This window comes from Bufo gargarizans, chromosome 6 (genome assembly GCF_014858855.1).
Source record: "Bufo gargarizans isolate SCDJY-AF-19 chromosome 6, ASM1485885v1, whole genome shotgun sequence".
Taxonomy (NCBI): Eukaryota; Metazoa; Chordata; class Amphibia; order Anura; family Bufonidae; genus Bufo; species Bufo gargarizans.
This window is the reverse complement of record NC_058085.1, coordinates 39,311,310-39,329,420: the sequence shown is the minus strand read 5'-3', so window position 1 is coordinate 39,329,420 and position 18,111 is coordinate 39,311,310. Positions and strand designations below refer to the sequence as shown.

Genomic DNA, 18,111 nt, shown 5'->3' with positions numbered 1-18,111 from the left:
AGGTGAGAAGATACAGACTATAAGGGACAGGACAGAACAAAGGAGGAGAGGTGAGACTACACCAAGTATAGGGAACAGGACAGGACACAGGAGAAGTGAGAAGATATCACCATAAGTGACACGGGAGAACACAGGACAAGAGTATGATGGACAGGACAGAACACAGGAGAGGTGAGAAGATACCGAGAATAAGGGACAGGACAGAACACAGGAGAGGTGAGAAGATACCGAGTATAAGGGACAGGACACAGGAGAGGTGAGAAGATACCGAGTATAAGGGACAGGGGAGAACACAGGAGAGGTGAGAAGATACCGAGAATAAGGGACAGGACAGGACACAGGGGAGGTGAGAAGATACCGAGAATAAGGGACAGGACAAAACACAGGAGAGGTAAGAGGATACAGAGTATAAGGCCTCTTGCACACAAAGTTTTTTTTTTCCAATTTATGTTCTGTTTTTTTGTGTTCCGTATATGAACCGTATTCGGAACCATTCATTTCAATTGATCCAATAAAAAAAAACAACAAAAAAAAAAACCGCAAGTTCCGTATTTCCGTTCAAAGATAGAACATGTCCTATTATTGTCCGCATAACGGACAAGGATAGTACTGTTCTATCAGGGGCCAGCTGTTCCGTTCAGAAAAAAACGGAATGCACATGGACGTCATCCGTATTTTTTGCAGACCGCAAAATACTGAAAAAGCCATACGGTCATGTGCAAGAGGCCTTAGGAACAGGGGAGAAGACAGGAGAGGGGAGAAGATACTGAGTATAAGGAACAGGAGAGAACAGAGAAGATACTGAGTATAAGGAACAGGAGAGAACAAAGGAGAGGCGAGAAGACAGAATATAAAGAACAGGACAGAACACAGGAGAAGCGAGTAGATACAGAGTATAAAAGGAACAGGAAGGAACACAGCAGAGGTGAGAAGATACAGAGTATAAGGGTCAGGGGAGAACAGAGGAGAAGATACTGAGTATAAGAGACAGGACAGGACCCAGGAGATGTGAGAAGATACCGATCAGTGTGGGACTCCCTATTCGGGACACTTGCCCTGGACTGTCGGTTATAGGGAGTTCTCAGGACCTCAGTATATATTACAATGTGCATCATTTTCTTGATGCAGTTTCATCCGGCTCCTGCTCCACATTGCTCTCACTTTATGTCACTCTGGTTCCATGTCATACTACTTCACATCATCCTTCAAATCATCACTCCACCCACCGTAGCAAATCCTGAACTGTGTGAGTTTAGGTCAGCGCAGGTTTTCTGCCTCCGCATGTAACCCTAAGGCTAGGTCTACACAACGACATTTAGGGCACAACTACACTGCAACATTTGTCGCACCAATTTTTATAATGATGGTCTATGGTGTCGCAATCAGACACGCTGCGACTGTCGCAGAAAAATCCCTCTCGGAATTGATTTTTTGCAACTGTCATGTCGCAGTGCAACACCATAGACTATCATTATAAAAATTGTCGCACGACACATGTCGTCGTGTAGACCTAGCCTAATTGTCTTCAGTCGGTGTCAGCATGCAGAGAAGAAATAAGGCTCTTTGTATTAAGAAGTTGCAGAACAGTTTTTCCTCCGGTGATGTCACTGACATGGGCAGACGTACCCGATTCCTTGTGGGTCATGCCCAATGTCATAGGTGAAGAGCAACACCTTCCCATCCTTGGAAGCAGGGGCGCATGTAGCGCTGCTGTGGGCAGAATGAAGAAGCTTTTATTGTAGCTCGCTAGTTGGCTGCATCTTATGATGCCCTTGTTATTTCTAGGCTATTGAATGGCCTGCACATTTCTTTTTGGGGGTGTATTTCTTCACTTGTGTGTATGGCTGTAACCTTCCATGTGGACACCAGATGGACAATCTTCTGAAGTGGACACCAGATGTCTTGTGTGAATCCCAGCGCCTGCCTGGGCTCAAAGTACACATACAGAACCAAGATAACAGAAAACCGCAACACAGTGCACATGAAACATGGTTTGTTATTTCAAGGCCAATGTCACCAGATTGTCCAACACAGCCCTGCTACTAATAGAATCCTGAGAACACTAAAGGGATCGTCCGTCATCAGGACTTGTCTGTCCATCCCCTAAAAGCAGCTTCAACTAGTATAACTTAATAAATATTTGGTTTGCATGGACCTCAGCGATGAACGCTTCGACGATTACCCTGTAGGCGTTGCCCAGGTTCCGGGTGCAGATAGTTGCAGCCATACCGTGTGGCAGCTGATAATGAGTGAATGTTTTCCCTGCATGCAGAAGCTAATGGCCCTCCCTCTCCTCCTTCAACCCCATCATTCACATTTCTGGTTTGTGTTCCCTTTTACCACACGCGATTGGTTCTGGTGCAGTGGGATTTAAGGGAGGCTGGAGGTTTATTGCAAGCTGTGCTATACTGTCCCAGTGAGACTTTCACAGCTTTTGTTCAGCACCTCGCCTCTGCTCATGTCCATTTCCAGAAAATCGTCTGGCACTTCCAGTGTTCCCTGACATAGAAGAGGAGGCTTCCTCTGGCAGAACCCTGTCCGGCATGGCCTCACCAAGGCCAGAAAAAAGGCCCCTAGTGTCATCCCAACCGCACAAGAGTAGAATGCAGAACCGTAATTCTGTGTATAGTCCACCAGAACTCCTGCAAAGAAGAAAGAAACCACCATTAATGGTCTGACAGAACAGCTATAGCCATTGCAATCATTTAACATCTCACTTCAGGTGACAGCAGCTTGCTAAACCCTAGTAAGACATGTTTGGTGCAATTTTTCTTAGGTGAATAATGGATCAGAAACTAAAGCTTGTACAGACCCAGAACATAGTCATACGAGAGTGACTGGCCTGTGGAACCAAATCCCCTGCACCATTTCAACCATAAAACATAGGCAAAAAGGTTGGAGTTAGCCCAGCTCATGCTCAGTGGTATCAAGGCTCCTCCAGATTTGAATAGCTACAACCTCGAGAGCTATGGATGTCGGAGCTGCTGTTGTCTACCTAGGGGAGTTGTAGGGACCTGGCGTTATGTGCTTCCAAACTTTCCTTGTAGGAAACAAGAGGATCAGCTACAGGGAAGGCACTCTGACAGCCAGAGCCCAGCTCAGATCTGTAACACCCCATTCTCGTTACGTGGTGCTCTCCTACACTATTGTGTAAGCCCTTATTGCACATGTTGGCCAGTGGTGGCAGGCTAGAATTGTTATGCTGCCAGAAATGGCGCCATGGCACACACAGGATAAAAAGTTCTGCAGATCACCCTCTCTGTTCTACCTCTGCAGTCTGTGTCAACTAGAAAACCTATCAGCTAAAGAGGATAAGGTTCTTACCTCCAAGTGGTGGTCCAGCCAGCCCTGCAATGCTCTGAATGAAGACGTAGACTCCCACAGCAGAGGACATCTTTTCAATGCCAACAATGTCGTCTTCAGCCAGCATAGGAATGTGAGTACCAGTCACCATACCCAACATGCAACCAAAGAACATACTACATATCATGAGCCCCCAGAAGCTGCTAGCAAATGGGAAGGCAATTAAGGCGAAGCACAGCAGCACAACAAAGATAAGTTCGATGTAGACCTTGCGGATGGGCTTCTTATTGAGCAGCCAGCCCGCCCCAATCCGCCCAAAGACCTCAGCAATGGCCATTGCAGACAGCATATAAGCAGACCGGTCCTTGTCTATCCCTAGGCTTAGGCTGAGGGGAATTATATATAGCGACGGAGCAAAGAACCCCAGTGTGGCAAAAAGACCAAAAAGGGCATAACATATGAAACTGGAATTTCTTAAGACAGAAAAGTCTAGAAGAGGAGGCGTCTTGCAAGCGTCTGCCTGCTCTGCCATCTCTGGTCTCTCTGTTGCCCTTTCTGTTCTCATGTCAGATTTCACATTGTTTGGAAGATTTTTTGGTGAGGTAGATACTTCGACTCCAGAGTCAATGGAGTCCAATGATGTGATGGTCTGCTCATTCTCCAGCATGTAGGTGCTCTCCGGGTTTTCAGGCTTTGGAGGTTCCTTGGTTTCCTCTTCGGCTTTGATGATTATTGGTCTTAGTAACGCACCACAGACTACAATGTTCAGCTGCAGAGCTCCTACAGTTAGCAGACAATATCGCCACCCGACCTGATCGCTTAATGCCGTGATGGCTGAAAAAGAAAGCACAGAAAGGTTTTAGTCACAAGAGCAAGCTAGACAGTGGGACAGGAATACATCTGGCCACAGGGAACAGTTTGTACAGAGTCCTCCTTTAGCAGGTAAATCCAAAAGAGCACAACCTTCACTTCCACAGTAGACACAGAAACCCGAACATGCTACCCGAGTAATAGCAGAACACCCCCCGTAGTCAGAGGACTCTGCTCCCCCCTTTAGATCTGCCTCCCATCCCAGTAGTCACAGAAAGGCCTTTCCTAGTCCCTCCATTGTGTCCCTACTCTCTGCTGGTCGCGTTCTTCATCCATTCCTGCATGCAGCAGCGTCAGAACAGCCGCCATGTGCGGTCTCTGAAGGTTTTGTCATCAGAGAGGTCAGGCATTGATGAAATCATTTACACAATCCCGTTATATGAATTATGAAACTGGCAGCCAACAGGCACCAGGTCTTCTAGTTTCTGATTGTTCTAAATACTTCTACAAATAAATATACAGTAGTTCTGGCCAAAAGTTTTGAGACTCTGTTTTTAGTTTTCTACTTCAGTGTTTTTGGATCTTTTTTGTTGGATGTTTCTATGGTAACTGAAGTACAATTATAAGTATTTCATACGTTTTTTTCACTTTTCCTGTGAAAAACATCAAGTTTATGCAAAGACTCTGTATTTCCAGTGTTGGCCTTTCTTTTTCAAGACTTATCTTCTGCAATTCACCCTGACATGCTGGATATCAGCTTCTGGGCCAAATCCTGACTGATGGCAACCAGTTCTTGTCTAATCAATAATTGAGGTTTATCACAATGTCTGGTTTTTTGTTTGTCCACCTGCTTTTTGGAGGACTGAACACAGGTTCTCTATGCGATTGAAATTTGGGGGGTTTCTAGGCCATGGACCAAAATGTCAATGTTTTGTTCAGTTATCCCGTTAGTTCTCCCTTTCGCCTTTTGACACGGTGTCCATCATGCTAGAAAAATTGCTCCTGGATGGTTCAGAGATGTTGCTCCAAGGAGAAGGTTTGATCTTAATCATTATTCATGGCAGTGTTCCTAGGCAACATTGTAAGTAGGCCCACTCTCTTGGATGAGAAGCAACCCCACAAATGAATGATCTCAGGTTGCTTTAATGTTGGCATGACAAGACTCATGGTAGCACTCAGCTTGTCTTCTCCAGGTGCCCCAAACAGTGTGAAGGGGGCTTCCTCAGAGCAAATAACTTTCCCCCAGTCGAATCCCTGTTCTTCCTGCAGAATGTCTGTCCTTGATGTTTTTCTTGGAGGGAAGTGGCCTCTTTGCTGCCCTTCCTGAGGTCAGGCCATGCTCCAAAAGCCTTTGCCTCACTGTGTGTGGAGATGCACTCACACCTGCATTTCCTAAACCAGCTCCGCACTGGTGGGGACCAGATCCCATAGCAGAATCCTCTTTAGGAGACTGTTCTGGCACTTGCTAGAGTTTCTTGCGTGCCGTTGAAGTTCTTGATGATCTGATATATGGTTGATTTACACCATACAAACACAAAATCGGGTTTGTGGAAATTAATACAAATTTATAAAAAAAAAAAAAAAACTTAAATCTCACATTTCTGTTAAGGGGTTCTCCAACCCTTTACAAGTGATGACCTATGCTCAGGAGCGATGCTCTGCAGTAACCATCCACTGCACAACGTACAGAGCGGTGCATTTCTGGTATCAGTTACTGCAGAACAGCTGTTTGGTAGGCGTGCAGGGTATTGACCCCCCGCTAATCATAAAGTGATGGCCCATCCTGAGAATAAACCAGCACTTGTAAAAGGTTGGACCACTCATTTGAAGAGGACTTTTCACCCCCAGGGCAGTCATTAGGCCAAGACATCCAGGGCTATGACCCTGGATCTTTTGCCTGGGGCCTCAAACACGATGACCGCCACACATTCAATTTTATTGACATCCTCCGGCCAGCAATACAGTTGAATATTGAGGATCCCTGCCCCACCGTAAATCACTCTCATAGGCCACTGGGCCTCAGGCCTAGTAGAGGCTGCATGATGACATCATTGCGACAGCCTGAGCCGGGATGCAGAGAAGTGCAGCCTGTGCTCTGCATTGCTGATGGCGGCAGAGAGCAGGAGTGATGTATTTTTTGTTTTATTTGTCACTTTTGGGCAGTACAGGAGGAGCGCACTAGATCTCCCGAGTGGCAGCACTGTCCAGAGCAGGAGAGGTACATTTTTGTCTGATGAAAAATATATTTTTCTTGTTTTGCTCCTCTAAGACGTAACTGCATCAGATATAAAATTCCAGTTTCCCAGAGTCCGCCCGACCACGGTTATACGCCTCTGAAGAAGGAGGAAACCTAAGACTCTGGGAAACTGGAATTTTATATCTGATATGCAGCTCCCTGGATCGGGAGGATTACCCTCATTCTCCAGTGTTGATCCTGTATTGGGAGGATCCCCCCTCCCCCTCCATTTTCTCCAATGTTAATTCTGGATTGGGCGTAGATGCAGCTATTTATGGTGGCCCCTCGTGTGGTCTTGGCTGTAGAGTTCTTGAAAGGTGAATCTTCGCAAGAGTTTGAGGTCCAGAGACCTGTACTCTGTCTCCCAGCACCACCATGCTCCATAGATCAGCTCCCTGGTTTCTTCCAGACATGACACTTTCAGACTACAGAATGATTTTTTTTAAGTTTAGACAAATTTGCAGACCTTTCTAGAAGCAGGATTCTGCTTGGTAATTGTGTTTTGTCAATATGGCTGTTATGTGGAAAAAGCAAAGGGGTGTGAAGGCTTTCTGAATGAATCTACAGATGCTGCAGAACTGAATAGTTCTCATGTTTTCAGTCTTCTTTTTTGCCAAGTGATCAGATGAAACAGAATCCACCTCTGTGTACACAACACATGACAAGTTCTAGATCAGCTGAGAGGCAATACACCTTCCATAACTGTCATCCATCTCTCCCACTGTCCTCAAACACATGCGTTGTCAACTTTGCTGAGCGTGTATGTGTTTTTGAGTTTTGTGTTGAGAGAAGAAAAAAAAGACACTGTGCAACACCTCTATCCCCTCAAATAGTAGCTGGTCTCCAGGAAGAACCCAAGGATTGGGTGTTGAAACTCAACATGTCCAATCCTCATCTTCCCCAACATAATCAGTTGGGATCAGACTGTCACCTTTATTAAGGGCAAGGCCATTTACTGGGCACTAGACACACATGGAGCACTCCCAACAACTGGCTAGAAGACCGAGCCCTGCTTCTACTAAGATCAGCATGCATGTCTACCAGACTGCTTGAGAAGGCAGGAGATATCATACTCTACCTGGTGCAAAGGCAAACACGGCAAAACATTCTCCAGTGGACGCTATAGCGGTGACCAAAGAGCGCCGTTTGTCAAAGTACTGTGACAAAATTGTGACAGTGGGAAGGAAGCTGAGACAATATCCAAGACCTGAAACATAAGACAAAAACTCCATTTACTCAAGAGTCTGAGCTCCTGCCCACAGTTCTCATCCACGGACTGATGTCCTACACTACATTCAGATACTTACCAGACACCACTCCAATGCTGACATAAATCTCAACAACGTTGCGTGCAAATGAAGCCAATATCATTCCCATGCTGACGAGGAAGCCTCCAAACATGACCACTGGCCGATGCCCAAAGCGGTTGCTGAGAACTGTCGAGATGGGAGCTGAAGAAATCAGAAGAGAGGAGTAAAGACACTGAATGCCACGGGCTTCCTGTTGAGATGAGGACTATGCGCTAGTTGTTCAGCCAGGGACAGGTCAGGCCTCAGGTCCCTAGAAAAATGTGTGGAAGCAGCTGGTCCACAAACCCTAACCTTCATGAGGCCTGGCTCTCCTTCCCCAGGACACAGATCCTGTATCTAACCCTTTAAAAAGGACCAAGCCAATTTATGCCTTTGCCTTTTAATTTATATCTTTCTACCTTACAAAAGCAACAACTTATTAAATTTTCTCTTCACAATATGAGGGCTTACTTTTTGGGGGGACAAGTTGTACTTTTAATGGCACCATTTAATTTACCATATCTGGTAATGGAAAGAAAAAAAAAAAAAAAAAACACACACACACATGGACTACAAATTTGCTTAGTTTTTGTTTTTAAAAAAGTAAAACAAAAACTAAGCAAATTTGTAGTCCATGTGTGTTTTTTTTTTTTTTTAAAGGTTTTTACATTTTAAAAAAGTAAATTAAAAACCTTTAAAAAAAAAAAAAATAATATTTTTTTTTTTATATATTTCCATCTACAGAGCTTGCTTTTTGTAAGACAACCTGTAGTTTTTATTAGTACCATTTTCAGGTACACACAACTTTTTGATGACTTTTTATTTACTTTTTCAGGGGACAAGGTGACCAAAAAATGGTGAGTTGTGGATTTTTATTTTGTGTTCACTATGCAGGATTTTTTTTCTCGATTTTAGTAGTTCAGACATTATTGAACGCAGTGATGCCTGTTATGTTTATTTTTTAGTGTCTAATTTGACATAAAAATAAAGGGGGCGATTTGAAATTTTTGAAATTACTTGTCCCATAGATTGCAACAGAATACTACTGCAGTCTATGGGGCTGATGACGGGCAACCAATCGGAGACCCCCTTCCTCTGTCTACCCCCACAGATGTCCTATTCGTTATTAGGACTGGTCATTGCTGGCACTTACCTGCTGTATTATATAGCTGGCACCAGCCATTTATGGAGCGGGCTATGCATGCGGGCCTGCTCCATACTTTCTCTACATGCTTGGCATTAAGGGGCCAATTACTCTGGCCAAGGAAGAGTGGTCTGTCGATGCCCCCAGCACATGCTTCACCTGCCCTAGTCCTCCCCAGTTACGCCCCTGAGTCTTAGTTTTTATTTTACCTATATTGAACCGCTCACATCTGGAAGTTGTGGCCACCAACAAAGGCCATTTTACTCATTATGGATTAGAATGACCTGAGAAACTTACAGATAACAGACGTCATCTGTGTGATAGGACTTACCGGTGAACGTAAGGACAAAGATACAGATTGAGATGATCCATGATATTCGGCTGTTACTTTCTTCAAAGTAGATCATCAGATCAGTAAAGAACACCCCAAAAGACTTGATGACCCCGTAAGTGAACACTTCCACAAAAAAAAAGGCCACAGCCACCGCCCAGCCCCATCCTCCATCAGGCACTTTGGTGTAGATGTTGGCACCGGAGCATTTCTCCATGTTTCTCATCTTTGTCTGCCTAGGAACAGGAATCGGTACAGAAAATTAGAAGTAATCCGGCATCCCATGGAAATACTATCGACAAATTAGGGCTGAGGAAACCGCACAATTCTTCAAGCGCCAGACAAAGCCAGCAACAATCTTCTTTCTGCCTACACCGTACGTACTGGACGAGGCCGGCACTGCTCAGGTGAATTAACCCATAGTGGTCAGGTGATGAAAAATACAGGCTCCTGCTTCTAGACTGGTCTCCAACCACCATCTCTCCCGCTATGCAAGCCATATGGTCTCCAACCACCATCTCTCCCGCTATGCAAGCATGATGGGAGTGGATAGAGACTAATATGGCAGGGAGTTGCACTAGAAGAATAATCTTTATTAATATAGTGCCAACTTATTCCGCAGCACTTTACAATCAGGGGGTTCAAGTACAAACAGTCATAGCAACAGACAAGTCAACAACTAAAAACAAGAGGAATGAGAGCCTTGCTCAGAAAAGCTTACAATCAGGAGATAAGGGAAACACAAAGATAAGTGCTTTTTTTGTAAAATGCTCCAGCCATCTTAAAAGACAATAGGGTAGTAGATCTAAGGCTACATGAGTCGTCACCAGTCGATATCTGTAGTGCTTCTCAATGCATAGGGAGTGATATTGGAAGATGGATGAATCATGTTCAGAACAGTGAAAAAAATAAAAATTATTTTAAAAGGGAGGGCCTAAAATTGGATGTTATGAAACAATCTAATTTCTTGTGGTAGATCATTACAGAGAAGCTCAGGAGAAGTCTTGGAGATGGGCACGAGAGGTTCAGATTATGGTGGATGTCAGTCAGTCATAAATCATTATCTGAACGGATGAACGGAGAGCGCAGGTAGGAAGGTAGAGATGAGGGAGGTGCAGCACTGTGGAGAGCACAGGTAGGGTGGTAGAGATGAGGAGATGTAGGGGGGGTGCAGCACTGTGGAGAGCACAGGTAGGGTGGTAGAGATGAGGAGATGTAGGGGGTGCAGAACGGTGGAGAGCACAGGTAGGGTGGTAGACAGATGAGGAGATGTAGGGGGTGCAGCACTGTGGAGAGCACAGGTAGGATGGTAGACAGAGATGAGGAGGAGATGTAGGGGGTGCAGCACTGTGGAGAGCACAGGTAGGATGGTAGACAGATGAGGAGGAGATGTAGGGGGTGCAGCACTGTGGAGAGTACAGGTAGGATGGTAGACAGAGATGAGGAGGAGATGTAGGATGTGCAGAACTGTGGAGAGCACAGGTAGGATGGTAGACAGAGATGAGGAGGAGATGTAGGGGGTGCAGCACTGTGGAGAGCACAGGTAGGATGGTAGACAGAGATGAGGAGGAGATGTAGGATGTGCAGAACTGTGGAGAGCACAGGTAGGATGGTAGACAGAGATGAGGAGGAGATGTAGGGGGTGCAGCACTGTGGAGAGCACAGGTAGGATGGTAGACAGATGAGGAGGAGATGTAGGGGGTGCAGCACTGTGGAGCACAGGTAGGGTGGTAGACAGATGAGGAGGAGATGTAGGGGGTGCAGCACTGTGGAGCACAGGTAGGGTGGTAGACAGATGAGGAGATGTAGGGCGTGCAGCATGGGTAGGGTTGTAAGCGTTTAGCAGACCACACATGGCCAGTACTATGATAGAAATGACCATTCTTGCCTGCAGAATAGGACTTTTCTCTATCTTTCTTGCGGGGCCGTGGAATGGAACTATGGATGCGGACTGCACACTGTGTGCTGTTGGCATCTTTTGTAGCCCATTGAAATAAATGGGTCCATCCACACCCGCTCTGTAAAACTGCGGAACGGATGCAGACCCATTCATATGGTCATCTGAATGAGCCCTTAGATAAAAGGTGGACTGTAGTACAGCAGGGGTTGTCACACGATGAAGTGTATAGTTGGGAGTCATTGGCATAGAAATGGTAGTGAAAAACTAATCTTAGTTAGTTAGAGGCAACTTTAACAATTACTGAGAACTGCACATGGCGAGCCTCCACGGACACGCAAGTAGAGCAGTGATTTGACGCACATTTATCCCCCTCGCTCATGGACCTCGATAACTCTCATAACACTGGCCACAGCATGAGGTTTGTCTTACTGCTACACCTTATGAATTGGACAGTTTCTACAGTTCCTTCCTACTGTGTGCCGCCATATGGGGCCTCCATCCAGCAGTGTCTATAGAGATATTCTCCCCAAGATGTAATGCTGGGAATACATCTAAAAGCATAGAAACCAGATGTAGCATTCCCATAGGTTACAGTACAAGGTAGAGGGTCTCAGGTTTACTACAGACTAGACTGGTGGTCTTACTTGTACACAGGCATTACTGGATGGCGATATTACTGGTATAGTCTGGTGCTCCGTGTGCCTCCTCACAGTCTACAATGTGTGGTTGATGTGTGCCAAGACTTTCCACTAGTGCCATCGCTCACATAGACTTAATCTTCTAAGCATCTGATGTGCTGCCCATTGGAGGCTTCTGCCTTGTTCATGTTTCTTCAACCCGATTTTTCTCTAAATCAATTTTGGGGTCTTCTTACTCAAAAGTGCTTTATCTGCAACTCCCCACTTTCACATCTTGCAGACGCATCCCTTCTCCATATTTTCCCGATTACCCACCAGTCATGGCTTCCAACGTTGCCCTCACACTGCACCAGCCCTTCTGTGGGACATGCTTGACTATGTATTTATCCTCTGATGACCACACCTCTATCTGATCTTTTTCACTGTGAGAAGTCAAGTGAGCTCTTTAAATGGACTGTTCAGATTCAACCCCATTTCATCCAGGACAGCATGGCACCGTGACCTGGCTCCGTCTGGTCCCCAGCATGTAAGACTTCTAGATGGGGCCCATGTGTGCTGCTGTAGCCAGGATACCGGCCTCAGCTGTGACAAGCCCAGAAGCAGATCATGACCTGGCAGTGACAAGCATCTTGGGGACACGTCACTTCTAAGGCCAGCGCTCCAGAGGCTCTGGACAGAGTGGCGAGGCACAGGCGAGTGCCCTTTATGTCAGGTACAGCGCTGTCCAGGTTTTTCTCCGTAGAGTTGTGGTGGGAAAACCTGCAGCATTTTCAGTAGCAGCAAAGAGGAGGCGATTCTAGCCATGTACTGTAGAAGCAGGGTGACATGGAGGACCTCTCCTCTGCCGGTATATCGGTGATGTGTCACATGTAGTAGACATTTACTCCAGCAGGCACAGCGCAGTCTTCATGGTCTCTTTGGTGCTCAGAAGCAGGGTGACATGGAGGACCTCTCCTCTGCTGGTATATAGGTGATGTGTCACATGTAGTAGACATTTACTCCAGCAGGCACAGCGCAGTCTTCATGGTCTCTTTGGTGCTCAGAAGCAGGGTGACATGGAGGAGCCCTCCTCTGCCGGTATCTAGGTGATGTGTCACATGTAGTAGACATTTACTCCAGCAGGCACAGCGCAGTCTTCATGGTCTCTTTGGTGCTCAGAAGCAGGGTGACATGGAGGACCCCTCCTCTGCCGGTATATAGGTGATGTGTCACATGTAGTAGACATTTACTCCAGCAGGCACAGCGCAGTCTTCATGGTCTCTTTGGTGCTCAGAAGCAGGGTGACATGGAGGACCTCTCCTCTGCCGGTATCTAGGTGATGTGTCACATGTAGTAGACATTTACTCCAGCAGGCACAGCGCAGTCTTCATGGTCTCTTTGGTGCTCAGAAGCAGGGTGACATGGAGGACCCCTCCTCTGCCGGTATATAGGTGATGTGTCACATGTAGTAGACATTTACTCCAGCAGGCACAGCGCAGTCTTCATGGTCTCTTTGGTGCTCAGAAGCAGGGTGACATGGAGGACCTCTCTTCTGCCGGTATATCGGTGATGTGTCACATGTAGTAGACATTTACTCCAGCAGGCACAGCGCAGTCTTCATGGTCTCTTTGGTGCTCAGAAGCAGGGTGACATGGAGGACCCCTCCTCTGCCGGTATATAGGTGATGTGTCACATGTAGTAGACATTTACTCCAGCAGGCACAGCGCAGTCTTCATGGTCTCTTTGGTGCTCAGAAGCAGGGTGACATGGAGGACCCCTCCTCTGCCGGTATATAGGTGATGTGTCACATGTAGTAGACATTTACTCCAGCAGGCACAGCGCAGTCTTCATGGTCTCTTTGGTGCTCAGAATCAGGGTGACATGGAGGACCCCTCCTCTGCCGGTATATAGGTGATGTGTCACATGTAGTAGACATTTACTCCAGCAGGCACAGCGCAGTCTTCATGGTCTCTTTGGTGCTCAGAAGCAGGGTGACATGGAGGACCCCTCCTCTGCCGGTATATAGGTGATGTGTCACATGTAGTAGACATTTACTCCAGCAGGCACAGCGCAGTCTTCATGGTCTCTTTGGTGCTCAGAAGCAGGGTGACATGGAGGAGCCCTCCTCTGCCGGTATATACAGGGCTCCAGATGGCGACCAAAATAGTCGCCAACGCGACTTAGAATTTACTAATGGCGACAAGACTTTTTAGACTAGACCGGCCGCAGCTCTGCCGTTGAATACAGTGGCGGGCACAGGAGATGATAGTTCTCTGCCCCGCCGCCAATGTTCTTCTCAGCAGCGCAGTGGAGGAGGAGTCTCTCCCCCCCGTGCTGCTGCCGCCATTAAGAAGAGAGACGGGAGGAGGAGGGGCTGTGGCCACTGCGCCACTAATGAAGATAACTGACCCGTTAATCAAATAGCCGGCACCCGACCTCTATGACAGGGAGCTGCGATCCGCTGCAGTTAACCCCTCAGGTGCGGCACATAAACACAGGCAGATAATCAATGCCGGTTAGCTGGTCACTGTAAGGTCCATGCCCGCTCACTAAGTCTTTAGCTGAGGCTTCATCACATGATGATCTGTTCTTAGTAACATAGTACTTCACAGAAGTCTTCACCGACCAGGTTCATCTGGCGCCAACCATCAAACACCACAGGAAGGACACGAGATACCACCACGGCCTGACCTCATCTATGGGGCAGTGTAATTGTAGAAGCTGCTCTTCACCGAAATGACGTGTTCTAGGCCACAAAAACCTACCCTATATACAGCATATGTGACACCAAAGACATGCTACAATTTGAGGGATAGATGGCGGCGCTTTACTCATGAGCTGTGACCATCTACAGGTGAAACTCAAAAAATTAGAATATTGTGCAAAGTCCATTTGTCAGTAATGCAAATTAAAATTAGACTTTTGTGAAAAAGGTTCAATATTCTCGGCTCATAGTGTCCCCTCTAGTCCGCTAATTAATCCATACCCCCCCGAGCAAAGGGGACCTGAGATTGTGATTTATGGCTTACAGCTTATAATACCCCAATCATCCAGATTATAACAAAGGCTTGGAATCTCTCGCTCTGCCTGTAATGAGTCTCAGGTGTTAGTTTGCACGATATTCTCATTTTTCCGAGTTTCACCTGTAGGCGAGTAGATGTTCATGGACCTGCATGTTGTGTCAGCAGAGGAATAGCACGACTCTTATAGTCTATAGGGAAGCCTGGCCCCGAACCTTAAAAAATATATAGGGGATCATCATGGCAGTATGGCGAGACGGGGTGTCACTCTATAGGGGACCAAACAAGGCAGTATGGCGAGACGGGATGTCACTATAGGGAACCATACAAGGCAGTATGGCGAGACGGGATGTCACTCTATAGGGGATCATACAAGGCAGTATGGCGAGACGGGATATCACTCTATAGGGGACGATACAAGGCAGTATGGTGAGGACGGGATGTCACTCTATAGGGGATCATACAAGGCAGTATGGCGAGACGGGATGTCACTCTATAGGGGATCATACAAGGCAGTATGGTGAGACGGGATATCACTCTATAGGGGACCATACAAGGCAGTATGGTGACACCAGTAACCCCTGGGGGGGGGGGGGGCCCAGCATACGACACCCCTTTGGGGGGGGGACCCCACACTACGACACCCTAGGGGGGGGGACCCCACACTACGACACCCTCTAGGGGGGGGACCCCACACTACGACACCCTCTAGGGGGGGGGACCCCACACTACGACACCCTCTAGGGGGGGGGACCCCACACTACGACACCCTCTAGGGGGGGGGGACCCCACACTACGACACCCTCTAGGGGGGGGGGGACCCCACACTACGACACCCTCTAGGGGGTGGGGGGACCCCACACTACGACACCCTCTAGGGGGGGGGGGACCCCACACTACGACACCCTCTAGGGGGGGGGGACCCCACACTACGACACCCTCTAGGGGGGGGGGGACCCCACACTACGACACCCTCTAGGGGGGGGGGGACCCCACACTACGACACCCTCTAGGGGGGGGGGACCCCACACTACGACACCCTCTAGGGGGGGGGGACCCCACACTACGACACCCTCTAGGGGGGGGGGACCCCACACTACGACACCCTCTAGGGGGGGGGACCCCACACTACGACACCCTCTAGGGGGGGGGACCCCACACTACGACACCCTCTAGGGGGGGGGACCCCACACTACGACACCCTCTAGGGGGGGGGACCCCACACTACGACACCCTCTAGGGGGGGGGGACCCCACACTACGACACCCTCTAGGGGGGGGGGGACCCCACACTACGACACCCTCTAGGGGGGGGGGGGACCCCACACTACGACACCCTCTAGGGGGGGGGGGACCCCACACTACGACACCCTCTAGGGGGGGGGACCCCACACTACGACACCCTCTAGGGGGGGGGACCCCACACTACGACACCCTCTAGGGGGGGGACCCCACTATACGACACCCTCTAGGGGGGGACCCCACTATACGACACCCTCTAGGGGGGGAGCCCCACTATACGACACCCTCTAGGGGGGGAGCCCACTATACGACACCCTCTAGGGGGGGAGCCCACTATACGACACCCTCTAGGGGGGGAGCCCACTATACGACACCCTCTAGGGGGGGGACCCCACTATACGACACCCTCTAGGGGGGGACCCCACTATACGACACCCTCTAGGGGGGGAGCCCACTATACGACACCCTCTAGGGGGGGAGCCCACTATACGACACCCTCTAGGGGGGGACCCCACTATACGACACCCTCTAGGGGGGGACCCCACTATACGACACCCTCTAGGGGGGGACCCCACTATACGACACCCTCTAGGGGGGACCCCACTATACGACACCCTCTAGGGGGGGACCCCACTATACGACACCCTCTAGGGGGGGACCCCACTATACGACACCCTCTAGGGGGGGACCCCACTATACGACACCCTCTAGGGGGGGACCCCACTATACGACACCCTCTAGGGGGGGACCCCACTATACGACACCCTCTAGGGGGGACCCCACTATACGACACCCTCTAGGGGGGGACCCCACTATACGACACCCTCTAGGGGGGGACCCCACTATACGACACCCTCTAGGGGGGGACCCCACTATATGACACCCTCTAGGGGGGGACCCCACTATATGACACCCTCTAGGGGGGGACCCCACTATATGACACCCTCTAGGGGGGGACCCCCGCTATACGACACCCTCTAGGGGGGACCCCACTATATGACACCCTCTAGGGGGGGACCCCACTATATGACATCCTCTGGGGGGGGGTCTAGCATACAATGTGCAGCACATCCCGGGCACTTACATGTCTCTCTATGGGGGGCAGACCACCTCTGTGTCGGGGCCCCCGGTCCCCTCGTCCAGCCGGCGTACGGATGACCCTCCTGCGGCCGCCGATCAGACAGACAGCGGGGCTCTCAGGGGCCCCATGGCAGCAGCTCCGGCTCTGCAGCCGCTCGCTGACTTACTGTATATATACCGGCTTTAGCCGGTCTGGGCGGGGGCGCGCATGTGGCGGGGCCGCGCCTTCTGCCATTAACTCCCTCCCTGCCGGCTCCGCCTGCCCTGACACGATTCCCCACCGCCCCGACAGGGTTAACTGCCGAGGGCGACAAGCAGCCGGGCGGAGGCGAGGTGTAGAGTGCAAGCTCCTGGGACCACAGCCCCTGCTGCAGGTGAGCGGCCGCCTGTACCGCAGAGCTGACACTCTATACACTGTGCGGTACCGCAGAGCTGACACTATACACTGTGCGGTACCGCAGAGCTGACACTCTGTATGACACCTGTCACTTCCGGCCCCGCACGTGCTGGAGCCGCGGCCGCGCGCACTTTCCAGGCAGAACAGGTTTGTGCCAGTTCAGACAGGAAAATCCGGAGTCTTCCTCACCTCGTGCTGTGCTACTGCTGAGGACAACAACCCCCATCCTCCTTGTGTCCCTGCATCACCCGTCTAACCCCCCACAGCTCCTCTCCGTCCTGTAGAGTGTAAGCTCTTATGGTCAGTGAGGTCTTCTCTCTCCTGTAGAGTGTAAGCTCTTATGGTCAGTGAGGTCCTCTCTCTCCTGTAGAGTGTAAGCTCTTATGGTCAGTGAGGTCCTCTCTCTCCTGTAGAGTGTAAGCTCTTATGGTCAGTGAGGTCCTCTCTCTCCTGTAGAGTGTAAGCTCTTATGGTCAGTGAGGTCCTCTCTCTCCTGTAGAGTGTAAGCTCTTATGGTCAGTGAGGTCCTCTCTCTCCTGTAGAGTGTAAGCTCTTATGGTCAGTGAGGTCCTCTCTCTCCTGTAGAGTGTAAGCTCTTATGGTCAGTGAGGTCTTCTCTCTCCTGTAGAGTGTAAGCTCTTATGGTCAGTGAGGTCCTCTCCGTCCTGTAGAGTGTAAGCTCTTATGGTCAGCGAGGTCCTCTCTCTCCTGTAGAGTGTAAGCTCTTATGGTCAGCGAGGTCC

General features: G+C 49.2%; 2 protein-coding genes across 8 annotated transcripts in view; one reads left to right on the top strand and one right to left on the bottom strand.

The window, feature by feature from the left end:
- The window catches only part of ARSG (arylsulfatase G), a 43,013-nt gene that overhangs the window by 7,871 nt on the left and 17,031 nt on the right, over nucleotides 1–18,111 (top strand). Inside the window, exon 1 of one of the 7 annotated variants that reach the window (XM_044296049.1) lies at nucleotides 9,359–9,520. The exons of 5 other annotated variants lie outside the window; for them this stretch is intronic. The gene's annotated coding sequence lies outside the window, so the exon portion shown is untranslated. Of the gene's footprint in view, nucleotides 1–9,358; nucleotides 9,521–17,218; nucleotides 17,346–18,111 lie in introns of those variants that run through there. One more of the 7 variants, XM_044296047.1, reaches the window with a different exon arrangement.
- SLC16A6 (solute carrier family 16 member 6) lies at nucleotides 1,979–17,132 on the bottom strand. Its single transcript, XM_044296050.1, has 6 exons — nucleotides 16,976–17,132; nucleotides 9,114–9,349; nucleotides 7,657–7,800; nucleotides 7,428–7,556; nucleotides 3,325–4,137; nucleotides 1,979–2,642 (listed from the first exon to the last, which is right to left on the bottom strand). Coding segments are annotated over exons 1-6 (1,563 nt in total). The 5' UTR covers nucleotides 16,978–17,132; the 3' UTR covers nucleotides 1,979–2,403.